The sequence below is a fragment of the Cololabis saira genome, chromosome 2, assembly GCF_033807715.1.
Source record: "Cololabis saira isolate AMF1-May2022 chromosome 2, fColSai1.1, whole genome shotgun sequence".
Taxonomy (NCBI): Eukaryota; Metazoa; Chordata; class Actinopteri; order Beloniformes; family Belonidae; genus Cololabis; species Cololabis saira.
This window is the reverse complement of record NC_084588.1, coordinates 9,740,003-9,761,522: the sequence shown is the minus strand read 5'-3', so window position 1 is coordinate 9,761,522 and position 21,520 is coordinate 9,740,003. Positions and strand designations below refer to the sequence as shown.

Genomic DNA, 21,520 nt, shown 5'->3' with positions numbered 1-21,520 from the left:
TGTTTAATGTGTGAATTAAAGGAGAGATATTCAGTATCTATCCAACCATATCCATACTTATATCCATATATAAGCTCCAAATCCATAATGTTCATATATCAGTGTCAAATGGAAAGACACCAAACTCATCATTACCCTCAGTTCATCCATTGCCAAGTGTGTGATGATTGGTAGGGCTGGGTACCTTTTAAAAAAACCAATACCTTCACTTCAACACTGGTTCCTGAACGGTTCCTGAATTATGAAATTAATTGTAAATAGTAAAATAATTTCAGAACACATTACCATACTCATGTTGACTCTTTGTTCAGCTTTGGTAATTTGACTAAGAATGGGTTCTGAAGAAGAAGATTCTGAGAAGCTTGTTCCCCTTTTTAAAAAAAAAAATATAACACTTGAGAAATAACACATGATGCACAGATTAGCTTAACTCAAATGAACATTTATTGAATTAATAAAAAAAAATAAAAATTATTAGATGAAACAAGTGCAAATGTTGTGTTTTATGTGTTTAACAAGTGGGCCAGGGTAATTGGCAAAATGATTACCGTAATCAGCCGAAAGAACGTCTAAACAAAAGAAAGCTTCTGGTTGTACTTGGTGTTTTTTGTACCTTTTAAAAACTTCTGATAGTTGTAATCTCAGGGGATCTGCAGGTCATCGTCTGCGAGGGATGCAGTCTCACAGTCAAGTCGGTGTGTTGTCCAGGGACTCTGGGGACTCTCATTTATACTCTTTGTGCTTCTGTTACAGACTAAAAGTCTGAAAGTGAAAGAATATCCAGCTTGCTTAACTACCTTTATCATTCAATCAGTTGTCAAAATCAAAACTGACATTCTGAACAACTCTTTGTTTTATAGTCTCAATGGACACTTTTAAAAACCAGCTGAAAACATTTTGATTCAGATAGGCTTTTAAAGGATGTTTTATGTTGTATTCTGTTTGTTTGTTTTGTTGCTTTTCTTTCCTTTTCTTTCCATTGCTATTGTTTTTATTGTAAACCATTTTCTAACTGGTGTCTGTGAAAGGTGCTCTATGAATAAATGTTACTTGTTATTCTCTTTGGATAAAAACGTCTACTAAATGAATAATTGTGACGGTAACTGCAACTGATACTGGACTAGAACTGTGAAATAAAATGAAGGTTTATCCCTCAGTGTACTGCATACTTTGATTAGAAACTCAACCCCAAATTGTTAAGAGTGGAAATACCTCTAATGGCTAAAGGAATTAACAGCTTACTCTCACTGGCTTCGTCACATATGAAAACATACAGTGCAGACAGATTATAACCTTACAAAGGATTTTGCGTCATACAGTGAGACTTTTTTTAGACTTTTTATCAACAAAGTGAAATTCTGGAGTATTCTGGTCTATTTCTTGGTTAAGCACTTTGCAAATAATTGGATTTATTCCTGAGCTGGCGTGGAAATAATAAGGCCACTTATATATGGTTCTAATCCTGTGTGTTCCTCAGACATCACAGCGAAGGAGTTCATTGAACTGAGAGGGAAGCATCGGAGCCGCTACGAGCTGCTGGTGGACTTCCTGTCCGAGATGCTTTCCGTTCCACATAACGAAATCAACATCTTCAGTTTAATGGACGTGAAGGACCGAATGCTGGATGTTCGTTTTGCTGTGCATGGTGGCAACTCCTTCCTGCAACCTGAGAAAATGCATGGTTATCTGGCCGCCCACAAACAAAAGGTAGGTCACTCTTTCTGATCCCTTTATGACTTCTACCCCAAATCTTTAATCTTCAATTAAACAGTACTTGACTGTTGATCTAGCAAATAATCAAATGGTTATTGACATAGAGATGTTAACTATTTACTGTCTTGTGATTTCAGTGTAGATACTTTGAATACGAAATTATGATCAATTCTTGATACATTAAAATTAAAAAGAGCAAACCTATTCAAAAATCTCCCTGGATACATGAAAAAGTTTAACATCTAAAAAGAGAAAGTGTAGAAGAGCTGAAAGAAGGTGGAGAAAAAATAAGTTAACAATACATCAGATCGTCCTTGAAAAATCAAATATTTACGGCAATTAGACATGCAAGACAGATTTATTTTACAAAACAAATAATTGACAGTCAGAACAATCCTAAAGTTTAATGCTGTACAATCAATCATTTAATTAATCCTGCTCCTATAATGTCAGCCAGTGAGTCTTCCGCATGGATGTATTATAGAACTGGATGGGGCACTAAAAATGGCCGCCCATTCATTTCAATGCATTTTGCTCAGCCAGCGCATACGCCGAAAAAATTTCTGACTTCCGGGTTTACTTCCGCTTTATGCGGCCCATAGAGCATGCGCAGTTGAGTCACCTCCCATGATGCTCTGGGGCCTCCCATCATGCCCCGGCGCAATGACGCAAATATTAATATAATACTGGTATGTATTAATATAATATATGAATTAATGTATATTATTACATGTATAGTATTACATATATTATTAATGTATTAATATAATATAATTACATAATATATATTAATATAAAACATCCGTGGAAAGCACGGACACGGCTGTGACGTCAGCCGTGACGTCACGCCCAGAAAGAGACTTTTCTTTGACTTTTCTGGCCGTTATAAAACATTTTTGACGGATATAAAGTCCATGACTTGAAAATATAGAATACAAAGATTAATAATTGCCGGTGATTACAGCTGGAGGTGTCCTTTGAACAGTTTTAGAGGCTTCTCTTTTACTATTGCGGTCTATGGGAAAAAAGCTTTCTGGGCCACATGGGATTTTTTGTTGCAGTACCGCGGCTGGCCACTGGAAAAAATCGGCGTGCCTTCTCAGTGCGAGACCCGGGGGCTGGTCTTCCGTCACCAAATATGGAAATGTTCCATCCCACTACAAAAAATGAAATTGTTACTATCCAGTCAAACCTTATACAATATCAGAGCTTGGAGTTTATACTCCCAGAAGGTCTTGTATCACATGAGGAAACACTGAAGAATTTTGTCTTGGTTGACGCTAAGTGGCTGACTGAAGTTATCTCTCAAATGAAGATGGCTACATCCTTTTTATGTCGATCCCTACATCATTATTTAAATCCTTTTATCCTTGTTTTATTGATAATTTACTCACAATAGTAAATTATTCTCCCCAGATGGTAGTGGTCCCAGACTGCCATGGTTACACCTCTTCTTAAGAGTAGTAATCTAAATACCTCCCTACTCGATAACTATAGATCCGTCTCCAACTTACCATTTTTAATTAAGAGTTAGCTAAATGATTAGATGAATATGCAGTTTGTTTGAAAAATCTGGGTTTCATAGGAATCGCAGTACAGAGACAGCATTTGTAAAAATTCAGAATGACCTCAGGCTCAGTCTGGATGATAAGAAGCTGTCTGTTTTAATTCTTCTTGATTTATATATATATATATATAATATATATATACATACAAATTTTTTATGCCTGCAATAATGATAACGTGTTGTGTGGGTGTGAAACCTGGGAGGGTTTTTTTTGCTTGGGTTTTTGGGGTTTTTATTGTGCTTTTGTATTGCACAAGTTGTATAAAAAGTGCTACACAAATAAAGATGTGCAAAAATGTATATGTATCCATAACCAGTTGGGTTTATTGACATTTAGATCTCAATAACGAACCAGTCACAGACAGCAAAACCTTCACAGTTTAAAAAAATAAGTTTTTTAAAATGATACAAATCTGACTTGAAAGAATCATTACTTTGGAACCAATTTCCAATTTGGGTTAAGGAGGCTGACACCACCATCACCCCTGACACCGTAGTCTCTACTTAAATTAAAGTTAAACCAATCAAGCTGCATCAGCCTCATCCTACACTGGTATAAGTTAATGAAGGGGCTCCTGGAGAGTACCAGGGGTGGCTGAACTTATAATAAATCCAGTGTGCCAGAGGTCGGCTAGAACTACTGTATTTTCCTGACTATAAGGATTAATCTTAACTTAAAATCCTTAAATTTTCCTCAAAAATCGGCAGTGCGCCCTATAATCAGGTCCACCTTATGTATGAATTGTGTTGTCCTTACTGACCTCGAATTAATTGTAGTGGTACACTGAACTCAAAAATCTGTCAAAAATGTTTTTGTGACACTTTGGTAGCGATGAAGCCACGCTGCTTGATTGATGGTCGGACCGTTCAGCTGACACATTAAAGTCAGTCCTGGATTGGATACGGGTGGCAACGTCAGACAACATCGCTGCAAACGCCAGTTACGTCGTTGCAAACATCAGTTAAGTCGCTGCGTTTGCATTGGCGCAAAAATTGAAGCAACAACAAAGTATTTGCTGTAATACGGACTTGGTCTGCGTTGCACCCTCCGTGGATCATATCGCTAAAAGACAGGTTGTCTCCTCCACAAACCACTGCTGCTTTTGAAAATCTCGCCATCTCGCAGTCTTGCTATTGCTGTTGGTTTTAACGACTCCGCCCCGTCCGCTTACATAAGCGGTTCTTTCCTCTAGCAAAGAGTTGGTGCCACCTTGGAACCGTTTTTTCTGGCCTGGAGCCAGTTCTTTGTTCATGGAAACAGAAAGCCCGGTTCCAAACTCAGCACTGACCCTGGAACTGGAGTTTGGTGGAAAAGGGGTACCTGTGACACTAAAATAGGATTAAGTAGGTATAAATGTTGGATTGATGGATGGATCTAAACTCATTTGGAAAAACAGGATTTTCTTGTTAATGTATAAAAAATATAAAAAGCTAAATGCCAGCCAAATGACAATCAGCATCGGATGAAACTGATCATTTTCATCTACATCATGTCTCATCTCTGTCAAAAGAACACACAAAGTGTGATTTCTCACTTTTCCTTCATAATAGTTTTGAAGAATACTTTACATAGTAAAGAGTGCACAATGCCTGCACCAGAGTCAAAGCGCATGTAAAATTGGCCTTTCCCATCACTGAATGTAAACTCCCCCTCTGGGAATGGGAGCCTTTTGAGAGCAATTCTTTAAGCCATTGAGCAGCTGGTAATTCCCCACCACTTTGGCAGAGCCATTTTCACCTCTCCAAAAGACCTACATCTGTTGCAAACTGCATAGTTTATTTATTTTTTCCTTGCACAGCTAGTGTGAAATAACCTTCAGGCTGAGATCACATCTGTGAAGATCTCAACATGTCTGCGTTGACGCTCTTCTCCAGTACATTGACCTGTGTGTGGTCAAGGGCCGACATCTGGCATAGGAGACGGAACACATCGGCCGGATGTTAATGCTGTGCGCCAACATAAAACATAAGTTAAATTTCAGCGTAAATCCTACCTGATCAAAGTGTCAAAATAGCATTTGCGTGAATGCCAGAATGTGGCTTTTCCCGGTAGAACAGTCGGTTGTAATAATATTATGCCCGAACAAGGTATACACAGCATATTGCTTCATAATTGTTGTTTTTTTAAGATTGTTTAGATTTTAAATTGCAAACTTGGTGCTTAGTTGGTGGTAAGGACACGGGAAGTTGTGTTATTGATAACTCTTTCACAGAGGTCTGATCTATGCAGCGATACCACCACGTGAGAACGGTGCACTATATCTATAGTCTGCCAAATCTTCTGAAATGGAGATGGAGATTTGCCTCTCAAGCAATCCTGAGAGCATTCCTAACTTGACTGCCTTTGTTCTGATATATTGCCATTTCTTAATCCCAGTGCAAACACCTCCTACTTGTAGGTTTATAATAAGCGTTTTCATTATGACCTGATTTTTTTGTCTTTTTGGATGTGATTCGATGAAGCTTTATTCTAACCTTTAAAATGTGCACATCCTGGTTATACCTCGAGATTAACGTGCCATATACCAAACAAGCTCTGAGAACTTGGCAAATACAATAACTTTTGCAGAGAGCTGCTTTTCATGATTCATTTGCAACATTATTCCTCTTGGACATTATGTTATATCAATTATTCACTATCGCAGGATTTTTCTTTTTTTTTTTCGATTTCAAAATCTCTTTGCTGAAGGCTTAGTTTCTATTTGTGGCCAGAACATGTAAACTGTGGGAAATGTTTTTCTTATATTTTCATCTGCGTTAATACTTTATGGCTGTCATAGATCATCCATAACCTCATGCAGCATTTGAAATGTTTCTGATATCTAGGTTGCAATGAAATGAGACCGGATTTTCCCAAGAATAAAAGAAAGAGGAAAGAACAGCTTGCCAACCTCATCTGAAACAAAGCTGATGTCTTTAAATCAAAAATGAGTGTAATGTAAAGTACATTTATGTTTTCCTATATATCCTTACACATTTTTATGAAAGACATTCCAACAACAAAAAAAAAAAAATATTTATACTAAGTATATATTCACAGCTGTAAAGAGAGACGCAAAACTGTTACTTCATCACTGTGATGCTCGCTTTCTGGCCATTGGCTCCAGTCAGACCTCATTTCACGTTTCACAAGTCTGCATAGAAATAGAAGACCTGTGTGTGCGGTTTGAGAGAGAATCACCCATAGCAGTTGTATTGTGTGTATTTCACATCCAAGAGAGCGAGCAGAGCTGGTGTCCTCAGAGAGAATGCAGATCCGGGCTGTATTTGCATTTTTACGTCCGTCGGGGGGAAAACAGTCCACATCCAGTCATGATCGTGCTCGTCAGTTAAGGTGAATCACCACATCAGCCCTGGTCCTCTCAGCTCCTCTTTCTGATAACATCCCATCTCGTATAAAGAAAGATTAGCATTACAGAGAGAAACATACAAGTGTTAAAATAACATTTCAGAAAGAGTTGAGTGGGATGGGATGGTAGTGTGTGTGTGGGGGTGTGTGGGGGGGGGTGAGTAGAGAGGTATACGCTTTCAGGTGTGATTTGTGAGGAGAGCAAAGAGCAGTTCATCTGAAATCAGCCAAGTTCTTTGGAGAAGACATTGATCAGAATGAGATGTGAAGCGTGGCGAGGGGGAGGATGGGGGAGGATGAGGGAGACGGAGGCGGGGGTTGGTGAATAAAAAAAAGAGAGGAAGGACAGGGAAGAGAGGTGGTGCTGAGGATCAAGCAGTCCTCATTCTTAATGTTCTCCAATCTACAGAAATAGGAGATTTAAAAAAAGTCTCTGTACAATAGATCCCTCTGTTTTTGCCTGCTTTACCTCGATAATGAAACATATCCTTGAGTGTTTTCAATCCACTTGACTTTCAACAATACATCGGTTTACGATAAAAAAAATAAAAAAAACATTCATTGGTATGGTTCTTAGATACAAACATTCATCTTTTCATTATATTAATGCAGCCCTTGGGTCAGGAAAGATGATTGTGGAGGCTTTTAAATGCATTGGAACAGTTCAAAGAACAATGCATCCCTATGGTCCTTTATGATCCTTGCTATACACAGTGTTCTTACCTTTAAAGATTCAGCGTATCGCTTTCTGTTCACTGCCCACATTTGCAAATATAGACATAGATGAAAGGAAATGCTGACATCTTGGCTACTATTCAGGCTTTACATGTTCAAAGGCTCATTGTGAAGTGAATTATTCTCTTAAGAAAAATATTTCTTGAGTAACCAGTCGACCAAAACATGTACATCTTAAAGAAAGCTCTCTCGAGTTGCAGAAAATGCTTTGAATTTCTTCCATAAGATTCCTCAATTCTTCAAGCAGAAGCGAAGGTGATTCCACACAAAGGGAGCAGCATATTCAAAGTTTTTTTTGGCCCGGCAACTTACAGCAGGAATGGATCACAACAACACGGCCCATAAGTCCCTGGGCTACCTTGAAAAATATAGGAGCTTAGGTAAGAAGGAGGCCAAGCAGGCTAAGAAAAGCGTTGTAAATTAGATTCGTGTTAGTACTATATCTCTGTGTGGACAAGGCAGATGATATCAGTAGTACAAGTACAGTACACTAGTATACCACATGCACTGATGAGTCAGAGCTTCAGAAAAGCGATAAACCTCAAAGTTGATTCTGTCAAATGCATGCATGTAAATGCAGCCCATCACAGACAGAAGTTTGTGTACTTGTTTCTGAAGATGACGAGTAAAGGTTTTTGATATTCTGATAAAATTCCAATATACTTTTATAAAAATACAAGCTTATGAACATCGCTCTAAAATATAATAATATATGAAAGATTGGAAACGTTAGATGACAATAAAAGTTGTTTTTGTTAGTGTTAAAAACAAATTTTAAGTCACACAAATTACACCGAATGTGAATTGAAGGTCATTGAGAGTCTAAAAGTGAACATTTGCAGGAGAAATATTTTGATCAAGTCTGATAAGGTAAATTGACATTTAATAAATTATAGATACAGGGGAGACTACAAGCTGCAAACTTTTATCTGAGGATAGCTTGATGATCGCTGTTGAGATTCTCCAGTAGCTGTAATAATGACCTTGGCACTAATTCATGTCAAAACTTGTTTTTACCTTAACCTTACCTTAACTGGTTAAATGTGTTTGACATCTGAGGTTTATGTTCACAAATCCATACAGAATGTGCTTGTATTTGTGTGTGTTTTTTGCAAAGCTGGATTGAATGCAAGTACGGGTGATTCGGAGGGAGGACAGTCCAGTCGTTCTAAAGATGAACTGGCAGCAGGTGTAATTGTTTCAAGAATGACACCTAAACAGTTAAACATACACAGAATACAAATATTTGGTGACAGTCCTATTGATTAGTTTTCTTTATGTAATGATTATACCCTTTCCCCTTATATCAGGGTCATCTCAGGGTCATCTCAGCCTGCTTGTAGCTCAGAAGAGCGTACAGGTAAAAGGGAATCTATAGTAGAAAAACAAGTTGTTGGTTTGAGTTTGAATTACATAGGAAATACAATTATGTTATTAATATAGAATATAGCTGCAACGATTAATCAACTAATCAATCACTAATTTACTACTGAATTAATCGCCAACTATTTTGATAATGACTAATCGTTTTGAGTCTTATTTTAAGATTAAAAAGTCAAAATTCTCAGAATGCAGCTTCTTAAATATAATATTTTCTGGTTTCTCTTGTCTATTTATGACAGTAAATTGAATATATTGGGATTGTGAACTGTTTTGTACAACATAAGACATTTGAGGGGGTCTTCTTGAGCTTTGGGCAACAAAGATACATTTTTCAAATCGATTTTTCACAATTTATCACCATTTTATGGACCAAAAAGCCGAACAGATTGTTAATATTTATTTACGTTTTGTATCAGTAGCAGCTAAATATCAGCAGCAAAGTTGATTCAGATATGTCTTTTTCTGGCATCTTTTGTATTTAAACCTTTATGCAATTTAGGAACCTCTGAGACGGAGACTTAAATCTAGTTAGGGGATCTGGAGGACCCAGGTTCAAGCCCCTGGATTGTAACCGAGGTCAACCACTTTGGGCCTGTGAGCAAGGCCCTTAACCCTTACTGCTCCCCGGGCACCAGAATAATGGCAGACCACTGCTCCCAGTTTGACTAGAGATGGGTTTAATGCAGAGAATACATTTCTCCATTGTGGGATTACTAGGGGAAAATGTATTTATTTGTAGTATTTATTATTATCACATCTACTTATCTATATAGAAAGCAGTGACTGAATTTTTATAAATGCTCTTAGGATAGGAATACAGGGAACTAGAATCAATAAAATGTTAATGTAAAAAAGAAGAAATTAAGCATATTATCACAAATGTTTTATTAATATTTGATTCATATTCAGATTGTTAATATTTGACAATGTGGTGGGAGCTGTATACTATTGCAGTGTCCTGATAATGAATTAATGGTTTTCCTACATTGTTGAATTTATTATTCATTTATTCATTATTTCTGATTTGAATCTTGTCATTGTGCATTTGTTGTAAAATTGCCTTCAATGATTTCCTGGCTTCTGTCCGTGTGACATTTCACTCATGAAGTAGTTAAGACAGGGGAAGTGTAAACAAATAATTGTTTGTGTTTTTAATGGAAGCAAGCTTGTCAATGATGCTTGGAATTTTTGTGTCCGACTGTACCAATAACCCAGTGGTCACTGATTTTGTTTAGGAATATGGATGGCACTGTGTATTTATTTGGAGTTTTTCCTCAAATTAGATCAATTAAAGTAGACTCTAGGAAACTTTGAGTTTGGCCTGTTGGGACTTTCAACAATCTGAAATAGATTTAATGACTTATAATAATATATACAGTGTATGAGTTACAATTCAGATCACTGTATTCTGGGAAGATCCAGTTTAGATCTCCAACAACAACAATACCGTTCAAATTCAGCTTTGATCACATCTGCATTAAGGAAGCTGGAACATGTCTGTTCTACAAACAATATAATCCTTGATGTTGAAGTTCTTGTTATTGACCGATTTGTTGAGCCATGTTCCAGATAAAACAAATAACATCTGCACATCCTAAATGTACCCAGACACAGAAGAAGGCCCTTTTAATTCATTATTCAGGTTCATCTTTAAGGAAAAAAAACTCAGACCAGTCCTTGATTTAAAATTAGGGGTGTAACGATACACTAATCTCACGATACGGTACGATACACGATATTGAGGTCACGATAACGATACGATACGATATTATAGCAGTATTTTTTAACAACCTTGATAGAGGAATATATGACTGGAAAAAATTGACTTTTATTTGAAAGACACATAATACAAAACAATGCTGTGCGTTTGCCCTATTGTTACAGTTTGTAATGCTTTACAACTGTTTAAGTTTTAAAGAGAAAGCCAGGCCAACCATTTTCCACAAACTGAACTAAAAGTAAATTTCAGGTTTGCATTATGATCTTCAGTTTCATACAAGTACAAATATTTGGCCACAAACGGAATAGTTTCTCTCATGTATGATTTGAATTTTTTCTTTTCCAGAAATTTAACAACTAAAATTGAATAAATAAATACAAGTAAATAAATACATACAATTTTACATCATAAAAAAGATTGATTCATGCTCACCTTATAAGTGTAAGAGGAGATTTATTTTTGTTAAGAAGGTTATTTTGTTAATTCAGGGTTCATTATTTTATAAATATATTCTTTATATTCTGATGTAAATCAGGGACTATAATGACACTAGTCAGTTTATCTGTAGTGATTAGTCTGTTTTAGATTGGGCGGAGTGATACGCCACAGTACGGCACTAGGTGCTGTGTTGATGTTCTGAAATCCTACGCTGTTGAGCGGACATTGAAGTACACGCAAACTCACGCAGAAGTTGTCCCGTTTATCCTACTCACGACCCCAAAAAGGTTTAATTTAATAAGGTAAGGCTTCACTCTACACCAGACTTAAATAAGTAAAGGTTCAGAGCTCAAAACAGGACCGCAAAACGGGACTACTTTCTTCTGAGCGGAGTAATATTTTGGTCCGCGCGGTCGCGGCTGCGGCAGCGGTCGCGGTCGGATGCGCGTTTCTAGTCAACACAATAGATTAAAATTAATAACCCAATATCGCGATACAGGTTGTCACCTCCACGACACGTTTCGTGACGTTTTTGTATCGCGAAATTTCGTGGCACGATATATTGTTACACCCCTATTTAAAATGTAAAGCAATAAGAAGAAGCAAGTTAACAAGAAATGCTACTTGCATTTGTGTTGTTTTTTATTCTACATGCACTACAATGGTAGCGATTAAGATTAAAAGACCCCAAACCTCCCATGGACCTCTACGCAACATAATACGCCAACAACAATTCCTGAGCCACCTCCTCAGTCCATCTATCTTTTTGTTTTATGATCTCCAACTTTATCAAATGTACTCGCTGCAAAATGTTTCTGGTCCAAAAGGTTCACATGAGTTGTGTTCACAGGATTTGTGTTCATATGAAAAGGATGTCAGTAAATTTAGAAATCCTGATTAGCAGACGCTGCACCAGTTAGTTCCCGTTGAGTACCTCTCCTTCTGTTGGCCTCGTATAAGTTCCTGAACGCATGATCTGGCCCCTAAAAACACTACCCAGAACTCCAGCGTCTATGGACTATGCTCCAAAGCCCAAATCATCCAAAATTATTCCAAGTTAAGGCTGTCGGTGGAAACAGACGGTTTGTTTCATGGTTCGGTTTGAAAAAATTATATATATTTTATTCAAATCTAAATAAAATGTAAATCAAAATGATGAACAAAACAATAACCAAAACTGTCTTACAACTTAAATGAAAACAAAGTTAACTTAATCTGATTATTCAAGTTTAAAGAAGTGGTCAAAAAATCTTTTTTACAAAAACCTTCAACACACCAGACATTTGACAAATAAAAGAAAATCCGTCACGCCCCCCGGCGTGTTCTTAACCATTTAAATAAATGGGAGGGTCTAAAAGTTACCAAAGAAAAAAAGTAATATTAACAGTTCCTAATAGAAAGATTATTTATGGACTTTGGTTCCAAACTAGCTCAAGTATATTCTAACTGCCGAAAGAAAAAACTAAATTGATAGAACGTATGATTTGCAAAAATTCAACATAAATGGCCACAACACCAGGAGTCAATCAATATTAAAATATCAAAGAAATAAAAGAAATGCTTTCTTTTACTACTTGAGAACAGGCTCATCAGAATTAAAGGACGTGCCGTCATTCCAGCCCAAGGAGGATCAGGTCCGGGGCACACCAACATCAACAGGCATCCAAAGCCCGTGGAAAGTGTGGGCCAAGCTTGGGCCCGACCCAACTCCCCACTCAGAATTCACTCAGAGTTTCATGTCAGGCAATAAACCTCAGTCTTCCATATTTGCATTCTGTTGCTCTTGTCCAAGGAGGTGAATGGACTCCAGTGCAAACTCGAGGAGTCAATAAGTGGCCCAATCAATTTGGCCACTTATTGACCATTTTGTAATAATCAGCATTGGCCGGCAGCTCAGAACAACTAGCGCTTTGGGTCCTACTAGTGGACCTCAGTGTGCTTACATTAACTTTTTAAAAGGAAGAAGAAATGTTCTTGGGGAAATATCTGTGCTCACATTCTTACATTCAGTGCCCTTTATTTGTAATTTGTTAGATATGAACTGTTACCTTTTAGAGAGGAAATCCAATAAGCATGCATTGCTTCATCTGTATTGATAGTGACCCTTAAACAAACTGTAGTCTATGTGTGGCACTGAAACCGGGTAACTGGGATAAATTAATAAAGATGAAATCAGTAGCTGCAATGCTCTTACTTCTGTTTTGTATGCAGAGTTTCTCTGATGCTCTGTGAGGGTCAGAGCAGCTTTGACATACTGCGGTACTGTATTCAGAAAAAAGCAGCTTCTTCTCTTAGAATGAGTTTAGTTTTTAATTGTTACCATGTGTGTCTTCTCAACTACTTCTTCTTCATTTCATTGCTTTATAAGTGAGTGACAATGTTATTTTTGGTTGCTAAAACAGAGAGTTGCCACATTTTGGTGTCATGGCGGGCTGCAGGCTGCAGACTGCAGGTGTTGATTCTCACCCCTGCTGCTTCACACTCAGCTGTGAACTGCTCCAGTGAGAGTTGGAGAGCATAACTTGATGAATCCGATGGGACCGGATCATTCTCAAAAAGCGCACATGCGATCGTGAAATCACCAATCCCGGCCCCCTCTGCTCCATGGCTCCACTTAGAAATTCAGTGCAATAAAACTTATGAGAAGAGAGAACTTATTGTCTATGACAAAGTGCAGCCCTGACAGGGTCCAACTCTCATCAGAAACAAATCTGACTAACATCCGGCAAAACAGCGCAAACCCCGCACCATTTGTACAGGGATTGAATAGCCTGTGACAAAGGACCCCCAGACCCAGATTCTCAGAGCAACCCCCAAGGAAACCTCAGGGAACATGATCAGATGCTTTCTCCAAGAACACAAAGCACATGTGAACTGGTTGGACAAACTCCCCTTAAGGACTCCAGTGAGGGTGTAGAACCGGTCCAATGTTCCACGACCTGTACGAAAGCTGCATTGTTCCTCCTGTATCCAAGCTTCGGGAATAAATCAAACTCTCATCTCTAATACCCCCGCGTAGATACTTACCAAGGAGGACGACACCACACCCTCCAGTCCAGTGGTTCCCAACCTTTTTTCCATGTTCCCCCCCTACTTGTGTCTAAGACCAGCCAGGCCCCCCAACCCGTACGTACTAGCACCAAAATAGTCTTTAATTGAAAAAATGAACATTAATTATGTTTTTTTGATACTTTCTCTTTGGTTTACTCTGTATACATATGACTTTGTTTTTCTTCAAGCTCACCAATGTATAAAATACACACAAATGGACATAAAAGGACATACAAATATTTCTGAAAAATGTCTCTTTTAGTATGACACCAATATTTTTTTAAAATTTTTTCCTTTAACAACCTGTCGGAGTAGATAATAAGTATTGAAATAATTTCCTGTTTGTCACCAGTGTATAAAAAACACAAAAAATATTCAAAGATATTCATAAATTATTCCTAATTATTCCTAGTCTTATGAATGACTCATTCGCAAATATAATTTTTACAACTACATATCTTCATAGCAGACAAAGATTCGCGCCCCCCCCAGAGATCTCAGGCGCCCCCCCAGGGGGGGCCTGGACCCCAGGTTGGGAGACACTGCTCTAGTCCACAGCACAGCAACGTCTGTAGCTCAAGTCAGTGGAGACCTACGTATTTGATCGGTGTGACCAGTGCAAATGTACGTGCCCATGCTTGAAAGGTGACCAGATTTAGCTCATGTTACATGTTAGTTGGCTTTGTTCTATGACAATGTTCTATTCAACATCTATATGCTACCCCTAGCTCAGATTATGGAACATCACATTTCCTACCATACTTATGACGATGACACACAACTCTATATTTCAGTGTCACCACATGACTACAGTCCCTTACTGTCATTGAGTAACTGTATTCATCAAATCAATGAGTGGATGTGCCAGAATTTTCTCCAGCTAAATGCAGAAAAGACAGAGGTGATCATTTTTGGCCCTAAAAATGAAAGGGAAAAGATCAGCGCTCACCTTGGCTCCATGTCATTGACAGCTACAAATAAAGCCAGAAATCTTGGTGTCATTATTGACTCGGACCTGAACTTCAACAGCCATCTAAAGTTTATCAATAAATCTGCCTATTTACCACCTGAAAAACATTGCTAGAATTAAGGGGATTCTGTCTAAACAAGACATGGAAAAACGTATTCATGCATTCATTTTCAGTAGGTTGGATTATTGCAATGGCATCTTTACAGGCCTGAACAAGAAATCAACCAGGTAGCTGCAGCTGATCCAGAACGCTGCCGCCAGAGTCCTTACAAACACCAGGAAACTGGACCATATTACACCGGTCATGAAATCACTACACTGGCTTCCAGTGAGTCAAAGAGATAGAGTTTAAAATCTTACTGCTGGTCTACAAAGCACTGAATGGTCTTGGACCAAAATACATGGTTGATCTGTTAGTTCCTATGAAGCTCCCAGACCCCTGAGGTTCATCTGGATCTGTTAGTTCCCTATGAAGCTCCCAGACCCCTGAGCTTCATCTGGATCTGGTTTGTTGTGGTTCCAGAACCAGAACAAGCAAGGTGAGGCAGCGTTCAGTTATTCTGCTCCTCACCGGTGGAACAAACTTCCTGTAGACTAGGGGTGGGCGATATGACCTAAAATTAATATCACGGTATTTTTCATCTTTTGAACAGTGACGGTATAATATCACGGTATTTTTTGGTACGTTTTGGGAGGAGTAGCCTGTCCTGTCCCTTTATGTGAATAAGGTTAATATTTTTATATATATATTTTTATTATATATATATATTATATTATATTTATTTTTATTATATTATATTTTAAATATTTTGTAAACCTGTCTTAAAATGTAATACTGGACCTCGGTTGGGCTGGTTGGACAGCGGGTGGTGGAAAATTTCCCTTAATTTTAAATCCAAAACTTGACAGGTTTATGCCATGAGTATTCATATAGAGTAATCCCTTGTTTTTCTAGAGGGTTACGTTCCAAAAAGAACCCGTGATAAGTGATATTCACATAGTAGCAACCCTTTTTTTTTTAATAATTATTATACAAAGCTTTAAATTGCGGAGTTCAACACCGCCTCGCACGTATTCCACTGCTCTTCTGAGCCGCTCCATCCCGACTCGCGCTGCAGCGCCTTTTTCTTCTAAAGCCCGCGGTACAGGTGTGTTTTTTCGAGAGAAGAACATGGTTATGGGTATTTTTTTGTCACTCCTTTTTTCTTCTGGGCAAAAAGATTCTTTTAAACCGACATTCATTAATTTTTTCTCCATCTTGAAGTCGGTGACTGGTATTCCAGCAGGTTGAAACAGCGCTCTGCGCTCCGCTGCCGTCAAAGACCCGCCCAGCTCCTCAAACTTTTTTTTTTCTCTCAAACCTTTTTTTTTTTTTTTTTTTTAAGCAGTCAAACTCGCACGCCGAGAAAAAAAACTCCGTACGCCGGAGATGCGGCACGGTGCCGGAATACCTTAAGCCCTGTCATTTCTTACTACTCTTGTCGTAAGGTGTAGCAGCAGAAACTATGCCTGCAGTGAAAGCTGTGTACTCTTGGGACGTGCTCCGCTGGTGCTGCTCAGCAGCACCAGCGGAGCAGCGGTCCCAGCAGCAGCTGCTGGTCCCACTTGCGCTCGTTTTGGCCCGGGTTGCCTCTTCATATTCACGGGCGTGCGTGTTTTTTAAGTGATGAAACAGGTTGCTTGTGTTTCCACCTCTTGCTGTCACAACACGGCAGCAAACCTTGCATATCACCGACGTTTTTAATGCCTTATTTAGGCTTATTATTTTATAATTGATTTATTACGGTATTGACGGTATTGCAAAATCCATGTCGTGGCGCAGTGTCACACCGGTGATGACTATGACACCGGTGTACCGCCCACCCCTACTGTAGACCTAAGGTTACTTGACTGCTTTTAATCGTGTCTTGCTGCTTTTAATGTTGATGTAAAGCACTTTGAATTACCTTGTGTTGAATTGTGCTATACAAATAAACTTGCCTTGCCTTGTCTTTGACTGAAGTGCCTCTACAAAACAGCTCTGGAGTACAGAATAAGTTCCCTCTGTTGTTTGCTTCTATCAAGCTGCAGAAATACACGCATGGATATATTAATCCAAGGTTGAGAACTGTAGCCATACTTTCAAAGTCTGCAGAGGAAGCTGAAGCAGAAGCAAGGTGTGTGTTCTTTATGTCATCGTGACATTTAAGCCTTTTGCTTTTGTAATTCCAAACAGATAAGCAATAAAAAAAAAAATAATAATTTGACTCATTTACCACTGCAGAGATTTGGGTTCTTCCCTTGACTGCAGTGCTTCTGCTTTGTCTTTGTACAATTTTCTCAACACAGTTTGCGGCGCTTGTGTGTGGGCAGTTACTGAGGGATTGCTTTTTTCTATCGCTCCCCTGGTAGTTGGCGTCTCTGGGAAGGAAAATCTACTAGTCTGAGAGATTCAAATACAAAGGAACAACAATAAAAAGTTTTACCGCCTGTAGTGAAATGAGCTATAGTGTTGATGTCTGAAGGGGAGGATCCTGCCCAGTGTGCCTGCTGCAGACAGTGCTTGCAGCTAATAAGACCTTGACTAAAATGCATTCTCGTTTTCTTTTTATTATATAAGTTACCAAGATAATAACGGATTCCTTCTTTCTGTGTCCAGCTCCAGTCCTTCCTGCAGGTCAGCGTGTTCCAGGTCCATGTGGACGAGTGCTCCAGTTCAGAGTGTGCCGGGGCGGGCGGCTGCACCAACAGCCTGAACGTGCGGGACACACCCACGGTGGTGGATTGCGGGACGATGAGTCTCGTGTCTGTGACTGTGGAGTCAACAGCTGCGTGCTCCTGCCAAGGCAGAGAACAATCGCATCAGTCCTGCGCCACGTATCCCAGAAACCCCTGCTTCAACGGAGGAGTGTGTGTGGACACCCAGCACGGCTACAGGTGAGTCAGAGATTGTGACCTGTGGGTACCAGATGACGATCTGCTGTCACTGACATGTGTACAGTTCAGTGTAAGTGATTACGGCAGGCCTACAAACAGCTGTGATTACAACCTCAAATAACTGAGCTTTTGGAATGATTATGATCAATATTTTCAACTCAGACGAAAAATTGCTTCAAAGCCTATTCTTCAAATCACACATCATACAAAAGAAGGCTTCAACAGACATTCATTTACCAAAAAAAGCATAAACATGCAGGTGAGCTTTGTCTTTTTCTAAGAATTTTTGGTTCATTAAAATCAGGCATTCTTCCGGCAGGATCCGCTGTCTTTGAACATGATCATGAACGTTGTCTGCATCTGCATAGGACACCTAAAACGATCGAGAAGCAAAGCAGGTAGCATGTGAATGTTGGCTTTCTTTGTAAGGATAACTAAAGGCTACTGAAAGTGTGCAACGAGCATTTCATTACCATGATTTGTTCTTAGCATTTATGTTCAAAAGCTGATTTCTTTGGCTTAAAGCAGAATTGTACTGGAATGCCTCAGTAGGAAACTCTGCTCATAATTCTTTTCAGTGTTCAGGGCAGAACAGCAGGAAGTCCTGTATGCAAAGTCAGGCCAAGGTACTTAAATAGTTTAAGCTTGAGGTCCTTTCTTACAACCAGCATAAAGTCTGATTTTTAACAGTAGTTTTTCAGTACATGCCGTGGAAAGAAAAATAAAAAGCTTAAAAGCCTTGTGCTAAACCTCAGCAGTTATTGATATTCATCTGTGCTTATCAGTACTGATTCTACCCGTCTGAAATCACATAAATAGTAGGCATAATGTTGAGATGTTGATTGACATTCTGCCCTAAATCCTTTGTTAGATTTTTTTTTTTGTAGAGGGACACTGTAACGGTCATATAAGTGAAAACCTGCCCTCTAATCACTCAACACTACCTTGATTAAGTTTCCGCCTTAGAGATTTAGCAGCAGGGGTTGGATTGGGCTAAGGCTTAGCCGCATTATGATACACATCCAAACAATAAACGTTTCTCATTGTTTTTAGTTTGAATAATAAAACTATTTTATGTCTTTTAGTGAGTTTAACTTTCCCACTTTGGAACGAAACAACAGAGACCTCAACTAGCAGTTTAACACGACGATGAAGTCAGGACCACAGCGTTAGACCAGGTCCAGGTCAAAAACCATTAGACTGCTCAAACTTGGATTAAGTAAACTTTTAGATAGAAAAGGATATCTTGTGGAAAACCTTTGTTCTATTTGTGAATATGCAATGTTGGGCCTTTTTTGACCTTCACTTGTTGCAACATTTAAAACATTTGAATTTTATTAAAAATATTCAACTTTATCAGTTTGTATAACCTTTGTTTTGGTAGAAATGTCATTTTTAACCTCTGTCTATATTGATGGAGTAGTTGTTGGTTGGTGGTATTAAAGTGATCTTGTTTAAAGAAAATAAAGATATTATTTTTTTTAAATTTTCTTTTAACCTTTATTTACCCAGGCAAGCAATTTAAGAACCAATTCTTATTTGGAAATGCAGCCTGAACAAAGAGCATAAGCACTTTGAGGGGAGAGGGGAAGGGGAGTGCTAGAAATAAAAAAACGTTATAAAATTGCATAATAATACAATAAATATGTACAATAAATATAAATAGAAAAAACATTCAAAAACATTAAGACATTAGGATGTGGCAAGTCAACAATATAAACAGGTGCAAGAGGCAACTGTAATTTTTGCAGCTTTTGTTTGAAGACAGAGTGTGATATAAGGTCAGATATTTAGATGTGTGAAATGTTGGTCATTAAGCCCTGGTGAGTGAATTTTGATTAATAAGAAATCCTGGTTATTAAGTTATTAAGCTTCTTGCTCGGAATCAACATAATTTCTGATTTAGATCAACTGTTTTCCTCTTTAATTCATCAGTGAGTTACAGTAATGAGACTGTTTCACTTGTCTGTTCTTACAGGCAAACCAGATAGATAGATAGATAGATAGATAGATAGATAGATAGATAGATAGATAGATAGATAGATAGATAGATAGATAGATAGATAGATAGATAGATAGATAGATAGATAGATAGATAGATAGATAGATAGATAGATAGATAGATAGATAGATAGATAGATAGATAGATAGATAGATAGATAGATAGATAGATGGATGGATGGATGGATAGATGGATAGATAGATAGATATGGAGGGAGGTAAGTGGGTTGTTAGGTAGGTAGGTGGCTGGTTCCCAGGACTCGACTTGTGACTAGGGGCCTTTTCAGTCAGAGGTCCTGAACTTGGAACGGTCACTCTCTTCTATGTGGTCTGCCAGCATTCTCAGTGACATTAAATCTCTTTTAAAAACCTTTTTTTTTTATTTTTACACTGCCTTTTAACTCCAGTAAGCACGATCTCTACTTGCATTGTCTTTTGCCTTTTTATTGTTTACTTTATTTAGCTTTTATTTGTATCTAATGGTTTTGTATTTGTATTCACTTTTATAGCACTTTGCTTTCCTTATTGTAGGTTAAAGCGATTTACAAATAAAGTTTTGATGTATATTTGTAACAATAGACGGGCGGCTACTTCTGCGGTCTAACCGAGGGGGGGAGGTGCGTGTGTGTGTGTGGGGGGGGTTGCAGCTTGTCATTCAGGGGGGAGTATGTATGAAATAGTTGTAAATTGTTTAGAGGCTCATCTCATATGGTGTTAAAACTGAGTTGGGGTATATTTTGTCAATTCAACAAAAAGAAAAGTCCTCAAAACAAATGCGCATAATGAAATATTATCTATCTGATGTTATTCTCACTGAGATGACAAATGTTTAGCATTGGAATAATTTGCTCGTCACACACAGTCATTTTATTGTAAGATCTAACCCTTCATTAAAATGACTTGTTAATTATTGCAGCATTAATATCCATTGAGTGCTATCGGGTAGAGTTTTAGATATGTAAAATTAATGGTTGGAATTTGAATTTGATAGCTGCTGTAGGCCATGTGCCAGCCACGCTATCATTTATTAGACTTTGACCTTTTGCTCTTTGAGAATACCAACCATTAGGTTTAATAATAAGAATCATGCAGGTTTAATTATCCAAATTATATTGAGAGATTATCTTAATTGTAGAAATTAATTTTCCTTGTTTGAACTTGACAGTGCTCCAATAGCCTGTTTTTAAAAATCAGATTAGCCTAAATAATTTTAAAGTAAAATGTAACGCCATCAAACAAATAATAATAATAATTTCTATAAGTTTTTGGGGTTTTAAGCCCCCATTTTAACAGATGTGCTTTTGGTGATTTGTTCTTTCAATAGACATGAGTTCAGGTGGTGTAAAAATGCTGAAATTTTGATTTAAATTATGGTATTCTTTCTTTGGAGATGATATCACCACTCTGCATCTCCTCATTTTAAAGCCCTCACTCATTTAAAAACACAACCAGGCAGCCAAGCAGGTTATTGTCTTATTAGGTCTTGTGTTACCCAGTCAGAGACAGTCTGAAGTCAGTATCTTAAAAATAATTGATAAATAAAGTTACTGACAGGAAACAGCAAGTGTCTCTGAGGTCATGCAAATAAGTTTGAAAATGAGCAGCATGGTGTGATTTACTAAAACTATAAATCGGAGAGACAATAAATTCACAATATCCCATTTGAGTTTAGAAGTG

The 21,520-nt window shown here is 38.1% G+C and overlaps 1 protein-coding gene across 1 annotated transcript in view; it reads left to right on the top strand.

The window, feature by feature from the left end:
• The window catches only part of si:ch211-186j3.6 (neural-cadherin), a 361,581-nt gene that overhangs the window by 209,369 nt on the left and 130,692 nt on the right, over positions 1–21,520 (top strand). Inside the window, exons 25-26 of the mRNA XM_061737325.1 lie at positions 1,478–1,707; positions 17,565–17,842. Coding sequence (XP_061593309.1) covers positions 1,478–1,707; positions 17,565–17,842 — 508 coding nt within the window. The remainder of the gene's footprint in view (positions 1–1,477; positions 1,708–17,564; positions 17,843–21,520) is intronic.